The sequence below is a fragment of the Maniola jurtina genome, chromosome 25 (assembly GCF_905333055.1).
Source record: "Maniola jurtina chromosome 25, ilManJurt1.1, whole genome shotgun sequence".
Taxonomy (NCBI): Eukaryota; Metazoa; Arthropoda; class Insecta; order Lepidoptera; family Nymphalidae; genus Maniola; species Maniola jurtina.
Window position 1 is genome coordinate 1,611,840 of NC_060053.1, and position 20,645 is coordinate 1,632,484.

The window sequence follows — 20,645 nt, forward strand, 5'->3', positions numbered from 1 at the left end:
ATTTTTATTCAAATAAACTTTTTACAAGTGCCGTTGAATTTGTCAAAATAATCTACCACTTTTCATGATTTGCAAATGTCGCTAAATATCATACGTGTTAACCGCAGTCGGCTTTTATTTTTTTCAGCCGTGCGCGGACCCTCAGAGAGCCATAATATCAATGGAAGAAGATGACTCGCCCGCGTCGGTAAGCACGTTTTAAAATATGAGTAATATTTAGTACGTAATTAGTTAGTTAGTTTGAACGATAGACTGACTGGCATATCAACTTACAATTCAGTTTTTAATATGTATTTAAAACTAGATGATGCCCACGACTTCGTCCGCGTGGGTTTAAGTTTTTAAACATCTGTTGGGAACTCTTACATTTTGCTGGGGAAAAAGTTGCCTATGCCAGACTTGACCTAGAACTGACCCAAATTTCATATAAATCAGTTAAACGGATGGGCCTTTAAGAATCCTGTAGGGGTCTCTTTGATATTTCTAACTAATATATTCAACCTTAATGCATTTCATAAAGGTTGAATATGACACGTCGTCCTCTGAATGGCCCCCTAAAGAAGCTCCTATATTGACTATGAATTCCAGTGTGAAATTCAAAATTCTCAAGTTGATAAAAGCTCTTCTAATTCTGAAAGGAGACATGTGCTCAGTAGTGGGCCGGTGATTGGTTGAAATGATAATGTATTGTTATTGTTTGCAGGACAACTCCACATACTCGGGTTTATTCTCGAATCTTCGTTCAGTTCGAGAGTCTAAAGCGAGAACGGCTGTGCTCATCAACTGGTTGTTGGGAGAACGAAGGTAATTTGTTTTTTTTTTACCCGACTGCGGCAAAGCCAAAAGGAAGGGTTATGATTTTAGCAGTTTATGTATGTATGTTTGTATCTAGATTCTGTGTGTTCCACCGTAGCGCCTTAACTACTGGGCCGATTTTGATGAATGAGGTGCCCGCGACTTCGTCCGCGTAGAATAGTTTTTGCGGCAGCATTTTTAATTTTTAGGCTAATTATTTTGAAAATAAAACACTTACGTACATTAAAATAAGCTATTTTACAGTATTTCACTGCAAATAGCTTATTTCTTCTATGTTTTTATTTAGTCGTAAGCTTTTTTGCCGACGTCATCACACTCTTTCATCCGTATTTTTACGCCCTATAGGGTAAATTTTTTACAAACTGAGTTTTGTATTTATTTATATCTAATAGAAAGCTTAAAAAATAAGTTTCAAGCTTCTAGCTTTAAAAGTGACGTAATTTCCATACAAACTTTCATCCCCTATTTGAATCCCTTACAGACCTTGTCCTTTCTCAGGCTCTACAGTTAGACTATCTCTGTACCAAATTTCATTTAAACGGTTTAGTAGTTTAGGCGTGATTGCGTAACACACAGACAGACAGCATTACTTTTGCATTTATAATATTAAGTAAGGATTACATCTATACTAATATTATAAAGAGGAAACCTTTGTATTTTTGAATAGGCTCAAAAACTACTGGACCAATTTCAAAATTTCTTTTACCATTACTTAGAGGGATTCTTCCGAATCCGTATAGGCTATATTTTATCCCGGAAAATAGAAAAAATAAATGTCCACCCGTGCGAAGCCAGCGCGGGTCGCTAGTATATAATATATGGGATTGAAACCTATTTGAAATGACAATAATAAAAAAATGGCACTAACTCTGGTACTTCATACTTACATACCTCATTTTTGTCATGTTGTATGACATATCTATGTTTGTTTACATGTTTGCCTGTTTACAGATGCGCGTGCGCAAGTCTGCTGCTAGTACTAACGGATTCGTATCGGTCCGCCGCGGGCGTCACCACACACACTCTAAGGCGCTGGGCATACGAGATACAATCCACCTTCCTTATGCCCAATGCGGTAAGTTACTTCCTCTGATCAGGGTCTAACTGCGTCATAAGACCAGAACTTGATTTGAGGGACTTCGATAGCTCCTCGAGGGAGCCTCAAGGAATGATTCAAATGAACCTCGAAGTTGTATCACACTAATATTATGAAGGCGAAAGTTTGTATGTATGTTTATGTATGTATGTTTGTTACGTTTTCACGCAAAAACTACTGAACGGATTTAGCGGAAATCCGGAATGGAGATAGATTATTATACACTGGATTAACACATAAGATACTTTTTATCCCGGAAAATCCTAGAGTTCCTACGGGATTTTGAAAAATCTAAATCCAGGCGGACGACGACGCGGGCGTGAGCTAGCAAGGAAATAATGAGGTTCCTCGAATGAGTGTGAGTCGAGGTAAAACGTCACGAATTTCGTGTTTTGTGTTGGTTAACCATCTTTTTTGACGAAATTTTATGTGGTTTTGAAAGGGCTCAAAATGTATATTGCATTTTCTGTCCATTATTTTACTTTGTCTCGCTTAGTCATATGGACATGATGCCTTGTTTGATGTTAATTTAATATTTTGTTATTTTTAACATATTTATTATATTCTTTAAAAGGAATTTACCTTAGTTAATTTATGAAACACTACTGTTTATTGCTGATTTATAATTTGTGATGGGAAGTACTTTTGTTTTAGGTATTACAATTGAATGGCGTGGATGAAAACATGGCGAATGAAATCGAGCATGTTTTAGTTAATGGTGAGTCTATTATTTTATTCATAAAAATAAGATGTCCACAGGCTGATGATGATGATGATAGCTAATTTCTTAAACTGGACCTTTTTATATAAACCTGTGAGGATGATACTGCCATAGGCGCAATTAAAATGCCATAAGCCTACGTTGTCGTATTAGTTTACAGCGAAAAACCAAATTAAATTTGAATTTCGCGGGCAGACTCGTCGCATCCACCTTAACAGGGCTCTCCGAGACATATTCTAGAAACTAATATCCATATCTGGGGTGTTTTAGATTTTTCTAAAAATATGTAGTTTTAAAATTACAGGGGCTCAAAGATTTGTATGTAAATTTTTAAGACCGCGTAACTTTGAAACCGAATATTTTCACAGAAATCTGGAAAACCACAGGCATAGATACTAGTTTCTAGAATATGTCTGCAAAATTTCATGGACTTTGGTTGCTTAATATTCAAATGAAATTGGAACTACGTTTGTATGAAGCGAGTGACGGAGAGACCCCTCTTAAAAGTTGGTCATATTGTTTGTCTGTCACAGAATACGATAAAGAAGAACTATTACGGAACGTGTTTCGGAAAGCTCGACGGCAGGCCAAAGACGAGCTGGCGAGGCAACTCAGTGAGTTCCAGGTTAAGAGACAAGTGGGACTTGGCACGTTATATGGACCCGAGGATGCTGTGCTGGAGAGATGCGATGTGGACAAAGCACAGGTAAATAATCTTTTTCAATTTTGCACCCACTTGCACCTTTTTAGGGCACCATACCCAACGGTGCCATAGGGACCAATAGGGTCCCTAAGCCGTCCGTCCGTCTGTTTGTCTGTCAGCGGGCTGTATCTTGTGAACCGTAATTGGTAAAGAGTTGAGATTTTCAAAGAATCTATTATCGCTATAACAACAAATAATAGAAAATTCAAAATGGCTGCAATGAAAATTAAAAAAAAATTAAAAATCGTTATTTCTTGTACGATTTTACGGACCACTTCTTTCGTATGGATTTAGTTCTTTAAAAATCTGTAGGAATTCTTCATTTTGTGGGATAAAAAAAAGCTTATGTCAATCCACGATTTTTTAACTATATTCATTCAAAAAAAAAAGCGTCGACCCGCGCGTTGCGCCATTGAAGGTGTGATTGAAGGACATACTGAACAAACACATTTTTGTATTATGGGTGATGATCTTGTGTATAAGTAAGTAAATGTACACGCATTTCTATCGGCATTTTCCCTAACATCAACTTTTTTTAAATTATAGACTAACGCTTGGCTGCAATTACACCTGCTGATAAGTGATGATGCAGCCTAATATGGAGCGCGCTTGCCTAAAATGTTGTATTGACTTCACAGCTCATGCAACTTATTCTCCCTCAGGAACTGGTGGTGGTGGAGCGTCTGATGTGCCAGCGCCTCAGCGCCGTGGCCAGCTCGGGATGCGGGGGATGCGGAGGCGCCTCGTCGCCTGAGGCTCATAATGCTTTGGTTGCTGCGTTGGTTGCCGCCGCGCTGTGCTTGCATTGCCGGTGAGTGAAACTACCGAACTCCTTCCAGGTTAGGTTTTCCATCTAAGAGCCCGCTTCATCAAAGCGATAACTCTTTTTCTTTTTAAACCCCCGACCCAAAAAGAGGGGTGTTATAAGTTTGACGTGTGTATCTGACTGTGGAATCGTAGCTAGTTTTTTTTTGTTGGAAAGGTGGCATGATCGAGAGTGTTCTTAGCTATAATCCAAGAAAATCGGTTCAGCTGTTTGAAAGTTATCAGCTCTTTTCTAGTTACTGTAACCTTCACTTGTCGGGGGTGTTATAAATTTTTATTAATTTACACTTGTTTCTCTCTGGTCTGGTTTCCGCACATAAACATTTTTATCTATTGTGCGCGCGTTGTCCCTCCCCACCGAAGTCTTCACTCCAGCCATCCATGCTCGCTCCAGACGCCGAGTTACCCAGAACCCAGGTTGCCGAGGGCTTCATGAAGTGGGTTCCAGATTTCTGTTAAAATATTCGGTTTCAAAGTTACGCGGTCTTAAAAATTTACATACAAATCTTTGAGCCCCTGTAATTTTAAAACTACATATTTTTAGAAAAATCTAAAACACCACAGACACAGATATTAGTTTCTAGAATATGTCTGCATTTCATGGACTTTGGTTGCTTAATATTCAAATGAAATTGGAACTACGATTGTATGAAGCGAGTGACGGAGAGATCCCTGTTAAAATGCAGTTTTTCGAAATCACAAACATATTACACTTCAGTATTACATTATTTGCATAGATTAGAACAATAATATAGTCTTTACTTGTACGGAAGTTTGAAACAGTTAAACTAATAATAAATTAATAATACAATGCAATAATTGTTTGCATTATCTCGAATAGTTCTCCGTGAATCATAACTAACAAGCGTTAGTTGGTTACAGTTGATATAAAATGTAAATGTGGGTAAAAATAAAATTACGCTTACCGTGTTAGAACTTGAACGTTGTTTGTTAGTTTGTTAAAACGGTTGACGATTGTGTGACAGTTTGGTGGATGGTGGTTGAAAAACCAAAAGACCTATACTTATTTAGGACAAAAAATAAGGAATCGTGTTCTTTTTTCGCGTTTTTAGTGTTCGAAAGTGTAGATTTTAGGCGAAAGCAATCGATCGTTTGATTTTGTCGTGTCGTGTTAAACTTAAAAGCAACCGGTATTGGACTGATCTTTTAGTGTACTTAAGTAACCCTGATAAGTGTTTTATTGAACGTGTTTCAAAGTTCAGTGATTCCTATTAAGAAAATTTATTTTGATTTAGAATTCTGTGTTAAGAGATTATTTTACACTTACTTATCAAAATTTCATATAAAATATAATATAATGCCCTTGATTTCGTCCGCGTGGATTTAAATTTCTAAAAAGGCTGTGGGAACTCTTTGTCCCATATCCATCCGTCAAAATTGGTTAAGCACATAGGCCGTAAAGTAACAGATAGACAGACGCACGTTCGCATTCATAATAATAATATGGATAAATAAATGGCATGGAGTCCAAAACCAAAACGCTGGCAAATTGCGATTGGCATAACCAACCCTCAGGACTGTTGACAGCACTTAGTCCAAATCCAAAACTTCGTCATCTGCCTAGCGAGTTGTACAAAATCCATCCGCGAAGGTGCTAAATTCTTAGTCCAAAGAGAATATATCTGTGGTCCAAAGTATTTTTTTTTTAAATTGGTCTAGGCATTGTTTTGTTATTATAGAAATTTAAATAAACTTCAGTTTAAGTAAACTTTATTCATAACTCATCTCGGTTATTAAAGTTAGTGATTTTCCTATTGAGTCATTTATTAATATAGTTTCTAAAATTAAGGAAATAACATACATCATATATACATGTATCGCGTATGTTCTGAACTATTGAATACATTTGGATTAAACTTTTAAAGTGTAGTGTATTGACGCACTATGAATATGGTAAACGTTAATTTATATGAAATAAGTGAACTGGACGCGAAGGAAATCAGAAAAAAATGGTGGCAGTCGCCCAGTACTAAGAAGAAAAAGAAGTAAGAACATTTCAAACAATTAATCTGTTTCTGAGAAGTCTGGTGCGACGTCTAGCACGTTGGGACTCCAACATTTATCGGTTTTTTGATCTATGTAGACCTTGCCCATTGCCACTTCAGCTTAGCAACCCGTTGAGCTATGTCGGTTTTTTCTTTGAAAGGTGGCTTGATCGAGAGTGTTCTTAGCTATAATCCAAGAAAATCGGTTCAGCCGTTTGAAAGTTATCAGCTCTTTTCTAGTTACTGTAACCTTCACTTGTCGGGGGGTGTTATAAATTTTTAATTTACACTTGTACATATTTAGATTATGTAAAATACAGTTATATTATGTTGTTCCCAGACCGTCTTCGGTAGCGGCGGCGGCGGGGGGCGCCCGCGCGTCCTTTTTACAACGCGACAAGCCGTACAAGCAACGCCTCAAGCAGATCGCCAAGCAAAACCCCCAACCCGTAAGTAGCATGCATCCATACTTCCATACTTAGTATTATAAATGCGAAAGTGTGTCTGTCTGTCTGTCTGCTAGCTTTTCACGGCCCAACCGTTTAACCGACTTTGTTGGTTACAGAGTTAGTTTAGATCCCGGGGACATAGGCTACTTTTTATCCCAGAAAATCGAAGAGTTGAGATGGGATTCTCAAAGACCCATCCGTTAAACCGATTTATATTAAACTAGCGACCCGCCCCGGCTTCGCACGGATGGACATTTATTTTTTAAGCTCTCTGAACCCCTGCGGTTTCCCCGTGCAGTCGTGCGACACCATCATTCATTTTAATACCAATTACAATTTTAAATTCGTAATATCTTTTGAATGGATTGTCCGATTGGAATAAAATAAAAAGTAATTTATAGCTATTGAAACAATCTTGCTCAATAAATAGTTTATTTGGATAAGGATTAGTATTTGACGATAATATGATCAATAAACATAGGCTAATAATTTTAATTACTTTTATTCTATGGAAAAGTGGTTATAATGGCTAAAATATAAAAGTTTGGTTTATACTATCGCGGACTTTTTTGTAGGCATTATTGAGTTCTAAACTTTTCTATAGAAGTCAACCATACATCTCTAACCATTTAGGCAGCGTTCGCGAGAATCGTTAACGTACGGCAGTTTTTTCGACGCCTTACTCTACAATTTTCACTACCACGAAAAATCCTATCTATTTTCCGGGATAAAATATAGCCTATACGGATTCGGAAGAATCCCTCTAAGTAATGGTAAAAGAAATTTTGAAATCGGTCCAGTAGTTTTTGAACCTATTCATTACAAACATACAAAAATACAAAGGTTTCCTCTTTATAATATTAGTATAGATTTGGTACAGAGCTGGCTTGCGTCCCGACAATTGACATATGCAACTTTTTATCTCGGAAAAGCAAATTCCAAAAGGATTTTTAATGATGAAACAATGAAGCTATTATTATAATTTTAGTATGGATTAGCATGGATCGTAGTTTGATGTGGGCGGTGGATGTAAGAAAACAGTTGGTAAAAGGTATAATTTTGTCTGTTGTTTCAGTTCGTGGTTCGCGGCCACCACCTGCAGCTGCAAGCGCTGACGTCAGTGAACCACTGCCACCACTGCGACCTCGTTATAGAAGGCTTAGCGCCGCAGGCATATGTTTGCGCAGGTATTTATCACGTCATTAAGACTAATTGTCTAGTGACAAACATGCTATCTGTTTCGTGCGATAAAAAATTAAAAAGTGTTATTTCTTGTACATTGTTTTTGTTTATTCAGATAAAAGTTAGCCCTTGACTGCAATCTCACCCGGTGGTAAGTGATGATGCAGTCTAAGATGGAAGCGGGCTAACCTGGAAGGGGTGTGGCCGGTTTTATTAAACCCATACCCTTTTGGTTCTCTACATCCCTCAGCGACATGGCTTTGCTGGTAGGGTAGTAACTAGAAATTATAAATTTCCAAACCCCTGCCGGGAATCGAACCCGGGACCTCCCACTAATAAGACCATAGCGAAGTAGTGACTGCTCATGGAGGTCTTCAAAATGGTACGGAACCCTTCGTGTCCGATACTACGATCGAACTTAATTGGTTTTTTATTCGCCAGACTGTAAACTACGGGTCCACCGGCACTGCGCCCGCGCAGTGGACGAGGGCTGCTGCTTGGACGGTGAGCACCACAACAACAGGATATCCAGGTTCATGGAGAGGATACACCCTAACCAGCCCATCGGTGAGTCCATATCTAGATAAAGGAGATCATTATTTTTGGGCCTTTTCTGAAAGTGCCGGCCAACGAAAAAAAATGGTACGGATCGTTAGAACTAGCCATTTGGAGTAATAGTTAATATGGCAGAAAAGTTGTAGGATTGCTCTGAACCAAGTTATACAAGGTCGAAGATTCGTCATTTTCATACATTTTATTGATTTCTAAAAGTGCTGGGAAACATAAAATAATGTTAGATTTGCTAGAACTAATGATTTGAAGCAATTGTCATTACGACCCGAAGGCTGTGGGACCATTATATGTCGTGTTATACAAGTTATACAAAAAATGAATATACTTTGTATAATTAATTGTAACCGATTTTATGATTTTGTTACTGTTCTGATTGTTTTATTTGAATTTGAATACACGTACAATTATTTTGACTCCCACGAAGTGCTGGATCAGCTGCAATGTGGACAAAATTCGTTTATACATACCTGGATTGTATGCGACCTTGTAATACTAGGTGATCTCATCCAGCCATCTCCCAAACTTCTACCACTGGGATATCTCCGGCGAGCTCTGTGATAAATGCACCATTTGGTTATAAGTACTGTTCACCATAGTAACTACGGGCTTGCTTCAGTCGATAGCTGCCCAACGCAACCTGCGTCGACTCTTCTGTGAATCTAGGAAAGTCATTGAACGGAGGATGTCGACTTCCATAGCCTGGAAATGAGCTCTTCTTCTATTATAATTATTGTGTGTGATAACAAGTTCTGCTAAACTGTTTTGTGCATTGACCAGTTCATGGATTTTGTCAAGGAAATCACTTCTGTAGTACACGTTATTGTCTATCAGAACATGATAGCTGTTTAGCGATGTTACTGCGATCCTGAAATAATCGATCACATTACTTAATGCCCGGTCACTCTGATCAATCTAGAGCAAACGAAAATCTCTTTTAAAGCAATTGTTTATCACTTCCACCATCCAGCGGCAAATGGTAACAAGCTTAGATTTATTGGTATTACCATTCGCTTTGGAAGAGATTTTTGTTTACTCAGGGTTATTGAAGATTTGTAACCGGACATTAAGTAACATGATCGATTATTTCAGGATTTTGTCAGCATTGCTGAACGGCTATCATGTTTTGATAGACAACAACGTGCATGCACGTGATTTTCTTGACGTAATCCATGAACGGTCAATGAGCAAAACAGTTCAGCAGAACTTGTTATCACAAACAATATGTAATCATAATAGAAGGAGAGCTCATTTCCAGGCTATGGAAGCTAACATCCTCCGTTCAATGACTTTCCTAGATTCACAGAAGAATCGACGCAGGTTGCTTTGGGCAGCTATCGACTGAAGCAAGCCCGTAGTTACTATGGTGAACAGTACTTATAACCAAATGGTGCAATCATCACAGAGCTCGCCGGAGATATCCCAGTGGTAGAAGTTTGGGAGATGGCTGGATGAGATCACCTAGTATTACAAGGCCGCATACAATCCAGGTATGTATAAACGAATCTTGTCCACATTGCAGCTGATCCAGCACTTTGTGGGAGTCAAAATAATTGTACGTGTATTCAAATTCAAATAAAACAATCAGAACAGTAACAAAATCATAAAATCGGTTGCAATTAATTATACAACGTATATTCATTTTTTGTATAACTTGTATAACACGACATATAATGGCTCCACAGCCTTCGGGTCGTAATGACGATTGCTTCAAATCAGTAGTTCTAGCAATATCTAACATTATTTTATGTTTCCCAGCACTTCTAGAAATCAATAAAATGTATGAAAATGACGAATCTTTGACCTTGTATAACTTGGTTCAGAGCAATCCTACAACTTTTCTGCCATATTAACTATTACTCCAAATGGCTAGTTCTAACGATCCGTACCATTTTTTTTCGTTGGCCGGCACTTTCAGAAAAGGCCCAAAAATGTATGGAGCTAGAATGATCTCCTTTGCTAGACAAAATTAGACAGTGTATGACGTTCGAATTTTAAGTGACTCTTCTATGCTAGCGGTTAAGGTGGAAGCGACGGGTCTGCCCGCGAAATTCAAATTTAATGTTTTTCGCAATTTGTAAACTAATACGACAACGTAGGCTTATGGTATTTTAATTGCGACAATGGCAGTATCATTCTCACAAGTTTATATAAAAATCTTCACTTGAAAGGGTCCAGTTTAAGAAATTTGCTCTAGTGTCGACTATTCTCACAAATTAGTTGATACTAGAGCTAATGTCTTAAAATAGACCTTTTCAAGTAAAGATTTATATATAAACCTGTGTGTATGATACTGGCATTGTCGCAATTAAAATACCATTAGCCTACGTTGTCGTATTAGTTTACAAATTGCGAAAACCCAAATTAAATTTGAATTTCACGGGCAGGCCCGTCTCATGCTTCTTAATATGGACTTTTTCACGCAGACTTCGACGGGCAAAGAAAGCCTTTCCGAGCTAATGAAATGAAAAATATTTTAGCTTGCTTAACAGCATGTTATTTAATGATTGTAACTTGTATAATATGTAAAATGCTTTATAGAAAAAACTATGCTAGCGCGATTGAGAATGTGCGTCGAGAAATAGAAGGCTGTGGCGACAGCTAGTTGTTTCGTTGTAAATTACTTCATCGCATTGATTCTTTGTTGGCAGGATTGGACTCAAGTGACAAGAAATCGAGGAAGTCATCGGGCACCGCAAATTTTCTAAACAGTAAGTTTTTTTTACTCAATGACAGAGTGAACTAGAGTGGGGGAACTCTCGGTTTGATCCTGAATCGACGATATATCAAATATTAGGCTATTGTTGACGTGAAATCAAGAAAAAATAGGCGATTCATAGGCTACCTAGCGTCAAATGCTGGAACATTTGACGCCTGCCAGTGACGTCGAAAGTGTTACGTTTGGTTATAAGTTCCCTGACTGAGTGACCCGGGCCTTTATGACGAATAGATTGACACATCATTCATCAAAATCGGCCCAGTATTTTAGGCGCTACGGTGGAACACACAGAATCTGGATACGAACATACATATATACATACATATAGACATACATACATACACACATGGACTGCTAAAATTATAACCCTTCCTTTTGGCTTTGCCGCAGTCGGGTAAAAAATATCATAATGATGATCTCCATGATGCTGTCAGTGGTATGTGTAGTCCGGACATAGACAGCGTGGTGGACTATGACCTAAACCATGAACGTTGTTTCAGTGGAACGGAGTTTTCGTAAAATGGAAGATGAATCGCCGTGGGACCATACGTTGACGCCTGCCGCATTCCAAGGTAAGTTATCACATTTCACAAAGACATTGATGGTGAAAAGTTACAACATGGTGTTATTTAAGGGGCGGACCAATGAAATTCCTGAAAGGTTCCTCTGGTACTGCAAATGTTCTTTGGTGGCGGTAATCACTTAACATCAGGTGACCCGCCTGCTTATTCGCACGCAATTTTTTGTAAAAAACATCAAATTTTTAAATACATTTCAGAAAGCATGCACAGCTAATAGTATTAAAAAAAATATTATGAGTTTTATGACTTTTAAAACGATTGCGCAACGCAGAGGGTGTTTATCAGTCTACATGTTTATTTGATAATCTACATGTTTCGATTAGTAAATATTCATTTCATTTCATTGCATTATAGGTAGGAATGATGTGATATCTGCGATGAATTGTAATAAAAACGAATTTTGAAAAAATGGCGCCCATTAAACGCACCATACATTAATGTTCGGGCACCCAAAAAGACTACCTGACTTTTGGAACCCGAAAGATTCTTTACACTGGCTGACATGCCCGCTAAACCCTGTTTGACCCGAATTCGGTCCAATTTGAAATGCACCTTATTTGACACCTGCTAAGATCTCATTATCGAACTAATATTATAAAGGCGAAAGTTTGTATGTGTGTGTATTTGTGTTTGTGTGTATGTATGTGTGTGCATTGTGTATGCATGTTTGTTTGTTTGTTACTCTTTCACGCAAAACTATTGGACGGATTTGGCTGAAATTTGGAATAGAGTTAAATTATACTTTGGATTTCCATTTCACACACAGGCTACTTTTTGTCCCGTAAAAATATATAGTTCCCGCGGGATTTTTCAAACACAGATCCACGCAAACGAAGTCGCGGGCATCGTCTAGTGTACAATATTTTGCTCTCTATTCAGCTTTCCTTACATAATACATCTAAATTGAGTTCTCCTTACAGAATTATCAGCCTTATTGTTTACGTTGTGAGATTTATTTTCCAATGCTTTCTCATTACTACGATACGAAGCTTATAAATAGGTTTTTAATTGTTCGTTAGGGTTGTCAACTTCTTTCACAATAGAGTAGAAGAGAATTATATTAAACTTTTACAAGTACCTACTTTTGGAGCATCAAATGCATCTGCCACTGAAACTCTCTGGTTGCTCTTTTCAAAGATTTGATATACAATTTTATGTCGTATGTAAAAGTAATTGCAGTCTGCAGGCTGGAACGAGCTGCAGGTCAAATCCTAGGTTTTTAAAAATTCGGTAGGAAATCTTTGATTTTTCCGGGATAAAAATAGCCTATGTCTATTGGTCTGACTGCAGCCAAGCGCTAGTCTGTAAATTAAAAAAAAAGCAATGTCTGTCTCCGGGATGTTAAGCTATCTTTGCGCCTACCTTTCGTCAAAATCGATTTAACGGATGGGCTGTGCTGTGTGGCTGATAGCTAACAGACAGACACTTTCGCATTTATAATAACACTAGCGACCCGCCCCGGCTTCGCACGGGTGGGGTGGACATTTATTTTTTCTATTTTCCGGGATAAAATATAGCCTATACGGATTCGGAAGAATCCCTCTAAGTAATGGTAAAAGAAATTTTGAAATCGGTCCAGTAGTTTTTGAGCCTATTCAATACAAACATACAAAAATACAAAAATACAAAGGTTTCCTCTTTATAATATTAGTATAGATTAAGATGACATGTTGTATAGAAGCAGACGTTACTTGATTTGCTATAATCCGCTATACCAGACAAATCTGTATGGCGCAACATACAGCATGCGATATGCACCGCCCACCCCCACTGCTAAACATGCAGGAAAAGCCAGCCACCAAGCAAGCAATACGCACCACCACCACGAAGCACCACACAAAACCACTCGAGTGCCAAGTGAGCGGATTATAAGCAAATTAAGATTTTGGTTCCTTGTATAGAGTTAACATTTGAGAGGTGTCAACCCTACATTTGGCTCTGTAAGCGGGAATGACGCGCCCTCGCAAGTTATTTTGCGTTCGTTTAATAGTTGAGAGTAGGAATGTCGGTCCACTCATTGCTTTGTTTTATAGTTAGTTAGTTAGTTACAGTTGAGTGATTATTCCGTTTTATTAACCCCCGACCCAAAAAGAGGGGTGTTATAAGTTTGACGTGTGTATCTGTGTATCTGTGTGTCTGTGTATCTGTGTATCTGTCTATGGCATCGTAGCGCCTAAACGAATGAACCGATTTTAATTTAGTTTTTTTTGTTTGAAAGGTGGCTTGATCGAGAGTGTTCTTAGCTATAATCTAAAAAAATTGGTTCAGCCGTTTAAGAGTTATCAGCTCTTTTCTAGTTTTCTTGTAGAAAAGAAGGTTAAATAACCGTTAGGTTCATAATATTATGTCAATAGACAAATGTCAAGCTGTCAAGATGGACGTTGCCTAAATACATAATTATTTATTTGAAAATGATGTTTTGGAAAACTCAGATACTTTGGATCGTCGGGGGTGTTATAAATTTTTAATTTACACTTGTTTTAGTTTACTGTCTATTCCGAAAAGTAAATATTAGAGCCTTAAGCTTATAGTGTAGAACATCAAATCAAAATCATTCGTTCATTAATCGTTCCGTACCTCAAAAGGAAAAAAGGAACCTAGGATCACTTTGTTGTCTGTCTGTCCGTCTATCTATCGTTTCGTGTATGTCAAGAAAACCTATAGGATACTTCCCGTTGACCTAGGATCATGAAATTTGGCAGGTAGGTAGGCCTTATAGAACAAGTAAAGTAAAAATTGACCAACTTTTGGGTAAATCTCACCTGTGTGGGCATGTTCACCAGACAAGAACTTGAATGAAATGATGCAGAATCGGCGAATCCAGTTTTCCCGTTATCAAAATTTCCTGAACACGTGTAAATTAAAAATTTATAACACCCCCGACAAGTGAAGGTTACAGTAACTAGAAAAGAGCTGATAACTTTCAAGCGGCTGCACCGATTTTCTTGGACTATAGCTAAGAACACTCTCAATCAAACCACCTTTCAAACAAAAAAAACTAAATTACAATCGTTTCATTAGTTTAGGAGCTACGAAGCTACAAACAGATACATAGATACACACGTCAAACTTATAACACCCGTTTTTTTGGGTCCGGGGTTAAAAAGAACTCTTTATTTAATGTAGAATCATACATTTACGTAACTAAACGAATTAATAAATCACGATGCAACGATAAACAAATCCTCCCTTACAGAGGGGGCGCGTAGGACGGCAAAGTTTCAGCGTTTACTGAAACTCATAGAGTTGCTTCCCGCGTTCCTCGCCGCTCGGACGTGTTTGTAAATAACGATGGATAACCGATAGCGGGCGGTGAAAGAACCGTTTTACGCGAACTCGGAAAATGTTTTCTTCCGAAAATGAACTTTTTTGCGTGTGAAATAAGTTTAAGTTTGCAGTGTAGCCTGAAAATGTGTGTTGCTTGGAATATTAGTACATGTTAGTGGATATTAGGATATTAGTTCCTGAAAAAAGTGATGTCTAATTACTTTAAACTCTTCGACGCGAACTCGAAAAATGGTTTCTTCCGAAAATGAGCTTTTTTGCGTGTGAAATAAGTTTAAGTTTGCAGTATAGCCTGAAAATGTGTGTTGCTTGGAATATTAGCACATGTTAGGATATGAGGATATTAGTTCCTGATAAACTAATTGAGGACCTTTCCTTTTCATTAAAGGAAATAACGATAGATAGCCGGTATCAATTAATTTACTTCTATGAAAGGAATTTTGTTTAAAACAGATCATGAAAGAGTAATGTCCTTTGGAAAACTTTGAAATGGATAAAAGGTGACGTTTAAAAAAATGAGCTTTTTATTGTTGACAAGTTTTTCTTCATAGTTTTGGTAATATGAATGAAAATCAAAATATGGATTTTTTTTAATTGAAAATATTACAATGAAACTTAAAGCTAGCTTTATCTAATTAGGTAAGTACTATACAAATCATGCCTACGTGGAATTGTGCCGAGAATAGTGCTGAACAGCCAGGCTGATCCGTTGCGCAAAATTTGAGCCAGCTGTCTGCCACCCGATGAGTCTATTAGTCGCGGTGAAATGTCTCTTTGTAACCCCCGACCCAAAAAGAGGGGTGTTATAAGGTTGACGTGTGTATCTGTGTATCTGTCTGTGGCATCGTAGCTCCTAAACTAATGAACCGATTTTAATTTAGTTTTTTTTTTTTTTGTTTAAAAGGTGGCTTGATCGAGATTGTTCTTAGCTATAATCCAAGAAAATCGGTTCAGCCGTTTGAAAGTTATCAGCTTTTTTCTAGTTACTGTAACCTTCACTTGTCGGGGGTGTTATAAATTTTTAATTTACACTTGTTACCTTGTCCAATGGTACCCAAACTAGGTAATCTAACTTGGGAAAATATGATTTTAAATACACGGCAAGTAGGTATACGGTGCATGCTAAAGAAAATATGACGTTAGTGCAAACAAGATTAAGGGATTCCGAGTGTTATAACCGACTTGAGTTAATAAGGAGGTTGAACAGTATTTCTTTAAAAATTACTTTAATATTTAAAAAAAATGTAAGATGGTGTGACCTACATGGAGATATGTAAATAGTTATAAAAGCGCATATCCGTCAATAGCGCTGGGTAAGAAACCTTGATCGAAGTTAGTAACAGGATAGGTGCTCGACTTTGAAGGTCGAATCTAAGGTTATAAAAGCTTTTTAGTTAGATGATCTAAATATGTATTGCCATCTCGACCTGTCGCGAAGTGTAGATATTTTAGCCATAGATAAAATTGACACGCGGTTGTTAGTAAAGAAAAGAGCGTTGTTTTTAGATACGTCATTATATTTACTTGCCAGTGACATTGAAGTCGCTAATGACACAACTAAACGTTTGTACGAAAACACACTATTTACTGAAAAAAGAAAGCTTTCTAGTTATATGGTTGTAGATATGTTAGTGTTTCAGCCGCAGACAAAAATGTCGCGTCGTCGGTAGTTAGTACAGAAAGGAGCGTTGTTTTAGATATGTCATTATATTTACTCGCCAGTGACGTTGAAGTCGCTAATGACACAACTAAACGTTTGTACGAAAATACACTATTTACTGAGAAAAGAAAGATTTCTAGTTATAGATATGTTAGTATTTCAGCCGGAGACTGTTATGTCGCGTGGGTGGTTGTTAGTAAAGAAAGGAGCGCTGTTTGTAGATATGTCGTTATATTTACCCGCTAGTGACATTGAAGTCGCTAATGAGACTTACTAAACTTTTGTACGAAAACACATTATTTATTGGAAAAAGAAAGCTTTCTAGTTAGATAGTTGTAGATATGTCAGTATTTCAGCCGAAGTCGTGTGGGTGGTTGTTAGTAAAGAAAGGAGCGCTGTTTTTAGATGTGTCGTTATTGACTCGCCAGTGACATTGAAGTCTCTAATGGGTGCTTTCGAGTAGCGTTTACAAGATATGTGGTTATTTAGATTTCTTATATGAGTTGACATTCGGTTCCTCGCTTTTCTTTTGAAGTGAATACCAAAAATAAAACCAAACAATCGTAGGTCACAGGTCAAATTCTCTATTACATATTACTAGAGGATGCCCGCGACTTCGTCCGCGTGGATTTAGTTTTTAAAGATCCCGTGGGAACTGTTTATAACTGATTACAGAGTCGCAAGCCACCTCAGCACCTTTCATACAAATCGGTTAAGCAGAGGGGTTTTTGGGAATCCCGTGGGAACTTTTTGATTTTCCGGGATAAAAAAATAGCATATGTCCGTCCCCGGGATATAAGCTAACCCTGTACCAAATTTCGTCAGAATCGGTTAAACTGTTGGGAGGTAGCAGACAGACAGACACACTTTCGCATTTATAATATTAGTATGGATGGCAGAATATTTGCTGCTATTTTTGATCATAAATCGATCCACTAGTTCCTGCTAGTGCATCGATCTGCTGTTTGCTAACTTTTCACGGCCCAACCATTGAACCGATTTTGACGAAATTGGTACAGATATAGGTTGTATCTCAGAGAAGTAAGATACATGCTACTTTATATCCCGGAAAATTGAAAAGTTCGAAAATAATTAAAAAAAAAATCAAACTTCAAAATGATTTTATTCAATTAAACTTTTACAAGTGCTTTTGAATCGTCAAAATAATCTACCACTGGTTCGGAATGCCGTTCCTACCGAGAAGAACCAGCAAGAAACTCGGCGGTTGCTCTTATCAAGTACATATTCAATTTACAATAATATACCAAAAACCTAAATCGGCGTGGATGAAGTCGTGGGCCTCATCTAGTAGGTATACAAATAACTTTGGTTTAAAGTTTAGGTCAGTTTATTCATGCAGTTGTTTTCATATTCTGTGGCGTCTATTGCTATGTAACAACAGAATTTGCATCACAATTGCCTCAAATAGTCAGTCGCTTTTATACCAGTTGAATTGCCGTCTTAACTCGCACTGTCATCATATTAGCTATCGATATGGGAATTATGAACTTTGCGTCATCACTACATCACCTATCACCATAATAATAGGCTAAGCTGATTCAATGTTGCATGGCCATCAGTATACCAACCACTACCAATATAATTTTGGAAATATTTGTTGGTTTGTCCTTCAATCACCTGATCGACGTGACTTTTTGCATGGAAATTATGAGCTTTGTGTCATCATCTCATCACCTATCATCATAGCAATAAGCTAAGCTCAGTCATAGTTGCACGGTTATCACTACCCACCACTACCCATCCATACTTCGTTACTAATATTATAAAAGCAAGTGTGTCTGTCTGTCTGTCTGTCTGTCTATCTGTCTGTCTCTCTGTCTGTCTGCTACCTTTTCACAGCCCAACAGTTTAACCGATTCTGACGAAATTTGGTACAGGGTTAGCTTATATCCCGGGGACGGACATAGGCTTTTTATCCCGGAAAATCAAAGAGTTCCCACGGGATTCCTAAAAACCCATCCGCTTAACCGATTTGTATAAAATTTGGTACCGAGGTAGCTTGCGTCCCTTTAATTGACATAGGCAAGTTTTTATCCCGGAAAATCAAACAGTTCCCATGGGATCTTTAAAAACCTAAATCGACGCGGACGAAGTCGCGGGCATCCTCTAGTATTACAATAATTGTTAAAGCGTTTGTTAGTTTGTCCTTCAATTACATCGCTACGGAACAAAGCTCGGTCAAATTATGTACTTAAAAAAAATTAGGGGTAAGGTTGCAATAATTCGCATCTGAAAATTGTTCGGAACACCATTATAAATGAAATGTGAAAAGTCCCCATGGATCTGACTTTTGCAAAAAAAAAAAACAATAAAGTTAACGTTAAAACTCATTTTAAACACAATATAAGCAAGTTGTGTTAAAAATGTGCCTATTGTCCATCCTTGGACATTGAGGTAGGACGCTTGCATGTTGAATTATTCAAAGTACAAGATGTGAACTGATAGGGTCACGTATTAAATTCGCTCTAGTCCCACGCTAAACGATTTAGGCCCAATTTCACCAAGGGTGCTACCGGAGAATAACTATGCCAAGAATAAAATTAATCGCCACAGTTGCTCGTGGACAATAATAAGTTTCACCAGTTTATTCATACCTTAGATTAGCTATAATATTCTTCGAAATAGTGTTTTTAGTTGTATATGGCAGGTATTAATGTTTTTTTTTAATTCAAATACAAGCTAGCCCCTGACTGCTATCTCACCTGGTGGTAAATGATGATGCAGTCTAAGATGGAAGTGGGCTGACCTGGAAGAAGTATGGCAGTTTTCATTAAACCCTTAGGTCAAATGAGATTATACGACAGTTTGAAGTTTCAATAGGTACCTATCTGTCAATGTCAACTGACATTGATTGTAATGTTACTTGTCCACCGTTACTATGGTTACGTGTTTGATTTTATTTTGATTTTATTCAAAGAATAATCTCGCTATCCCTTTCAAATCGGCGGTATAGGACTACTCTCGTATATCTTATTCTTAGACTAGCTGATGCCCGCAGCTTCGCCCGCGTGGATTGGTCAGATCCCCTGCAGCATCAGGATTGAGGAGTTGGACTCCAAATTTTTTATGAAACAATGTCGCAAAGTTCCTCTATCGATTAAAAAAAAAATTACGCAAATCGGTTCAGAAATCTCAGAGATTTCGGTGTACATAGGTAGAAAAACACAACTTCCTTTTTGAAAGTCGGTTAAAAAAGTAGCCTATGTTACACCCTGGTCAATCCTCTACTTGTCTGTGAAAATCCCGTCAAAATCGGTTCAGCCGTTCCAAAGATTAGCCTTTTCAAACAGACAGACAGACAGACAAAAATTTTAAAAACGTGTGATTCAGTTAAGGTATATCGTTCAAATAACCCTATGAGCTTAATATGAGGTAGTTATTTCGAAATTACAGACAGACACTCCAATTTTATTTATTAGTATAGATTAAATTTTTGGTGAAATGAAAATTTGGTTATCTGAGAGTAACTTACGACTTTATCTGGGTATATAATTTTTATTTATTTTATAAGGCAATCAAAACAGATTACAATATTTTATAATTCTAACCTGTTTTTAAATAATTTAACCACATTTTGATCTTATTGTAACCCTAGATCGCACAACATGACCAGGGTTTAAAGCACGCTTAGTTATTTATTTCATGTTGATGAAATTGGACCTTAGTAACACGGATCAGAGGGCCATGCTCTAATTTAGATTTTAATATCTTTTTGATCCACCTGGGACCTAGCTATTTTCCGAAATACATCGCAAAGGTATAATGAAGGTCGCCTTTCATATTCTAATATTAGGGCTCGACCTTTACATGGCAGTTTAGGAATTGAGCCGAAGAATATTAATTTCTTTTGAAATAGATGGTTCAGAAATGCCTATCGAAATATTCTATACGCTTACAAGTACGCTTAGTATTCAAAAAGATATTTTTTTTTTTGTATCCAATAAAATGAGAAGTGGAGATTCCTTTTGAGGTACGGAATGTTATGTGAAAAAAATGATAAAGTGCTATTTC

At 37.5% G+C, this 20,645-nt stretch overlaps 1 protein-coding gene across 4 annotated transcripts in view; it reads left to right on the top strand.

Annotated features, from left to right (window-relative positions):
* Positions 1-20,645, top strand: part of LOC123878207 (rho guanine nucleotide exchange factor 11) — a 207,419-nt gene that overhangs the window by 47,875 nt on the left and 138,899 nt on the right. For all 4 annotated transcript variants that reach the window (XM_045925328.1, XM_045925330.1, XM_045925331.1 and 1 more), the window contains 11 exons: positions 128-187; positions 704-804; positions 1,768-1,891; positions 2,567-2,630; positions 3,167-3,339; positions 3,999-4,147; positions 6,508-6,616; positions 7,692-7,803; positions 8,240-8,365; positions 11,020-11,079; positions 11,588-11,659. In XM_045925328.1, coding sequence (XP_045781284.1) covers positions 128-187; positions 704-804; positions 1,768-1,891; positions 2,567-2,630; positions 3,167-3,339; positions 3,999-4,147; positions 6,508-6,616; positions 7,692-7,803; positions 8,240-8,365; positions 11,020-11,079; positions 11,588-11,659 — 1,150 coding nt within the window. The remainder of the gene's footprint in view (positions 1-127; positions 188-703; positions 805-1,767; positions 1,892-2,566; positions 2,631-3,166; positions 3,340-3,998; positions 4,148-6,507; positions 6,617-7,691; positions 7,804-8,239; positions 8,366-11,019; positions 11,080-11,587; positions 11,660-20,645) is intronic.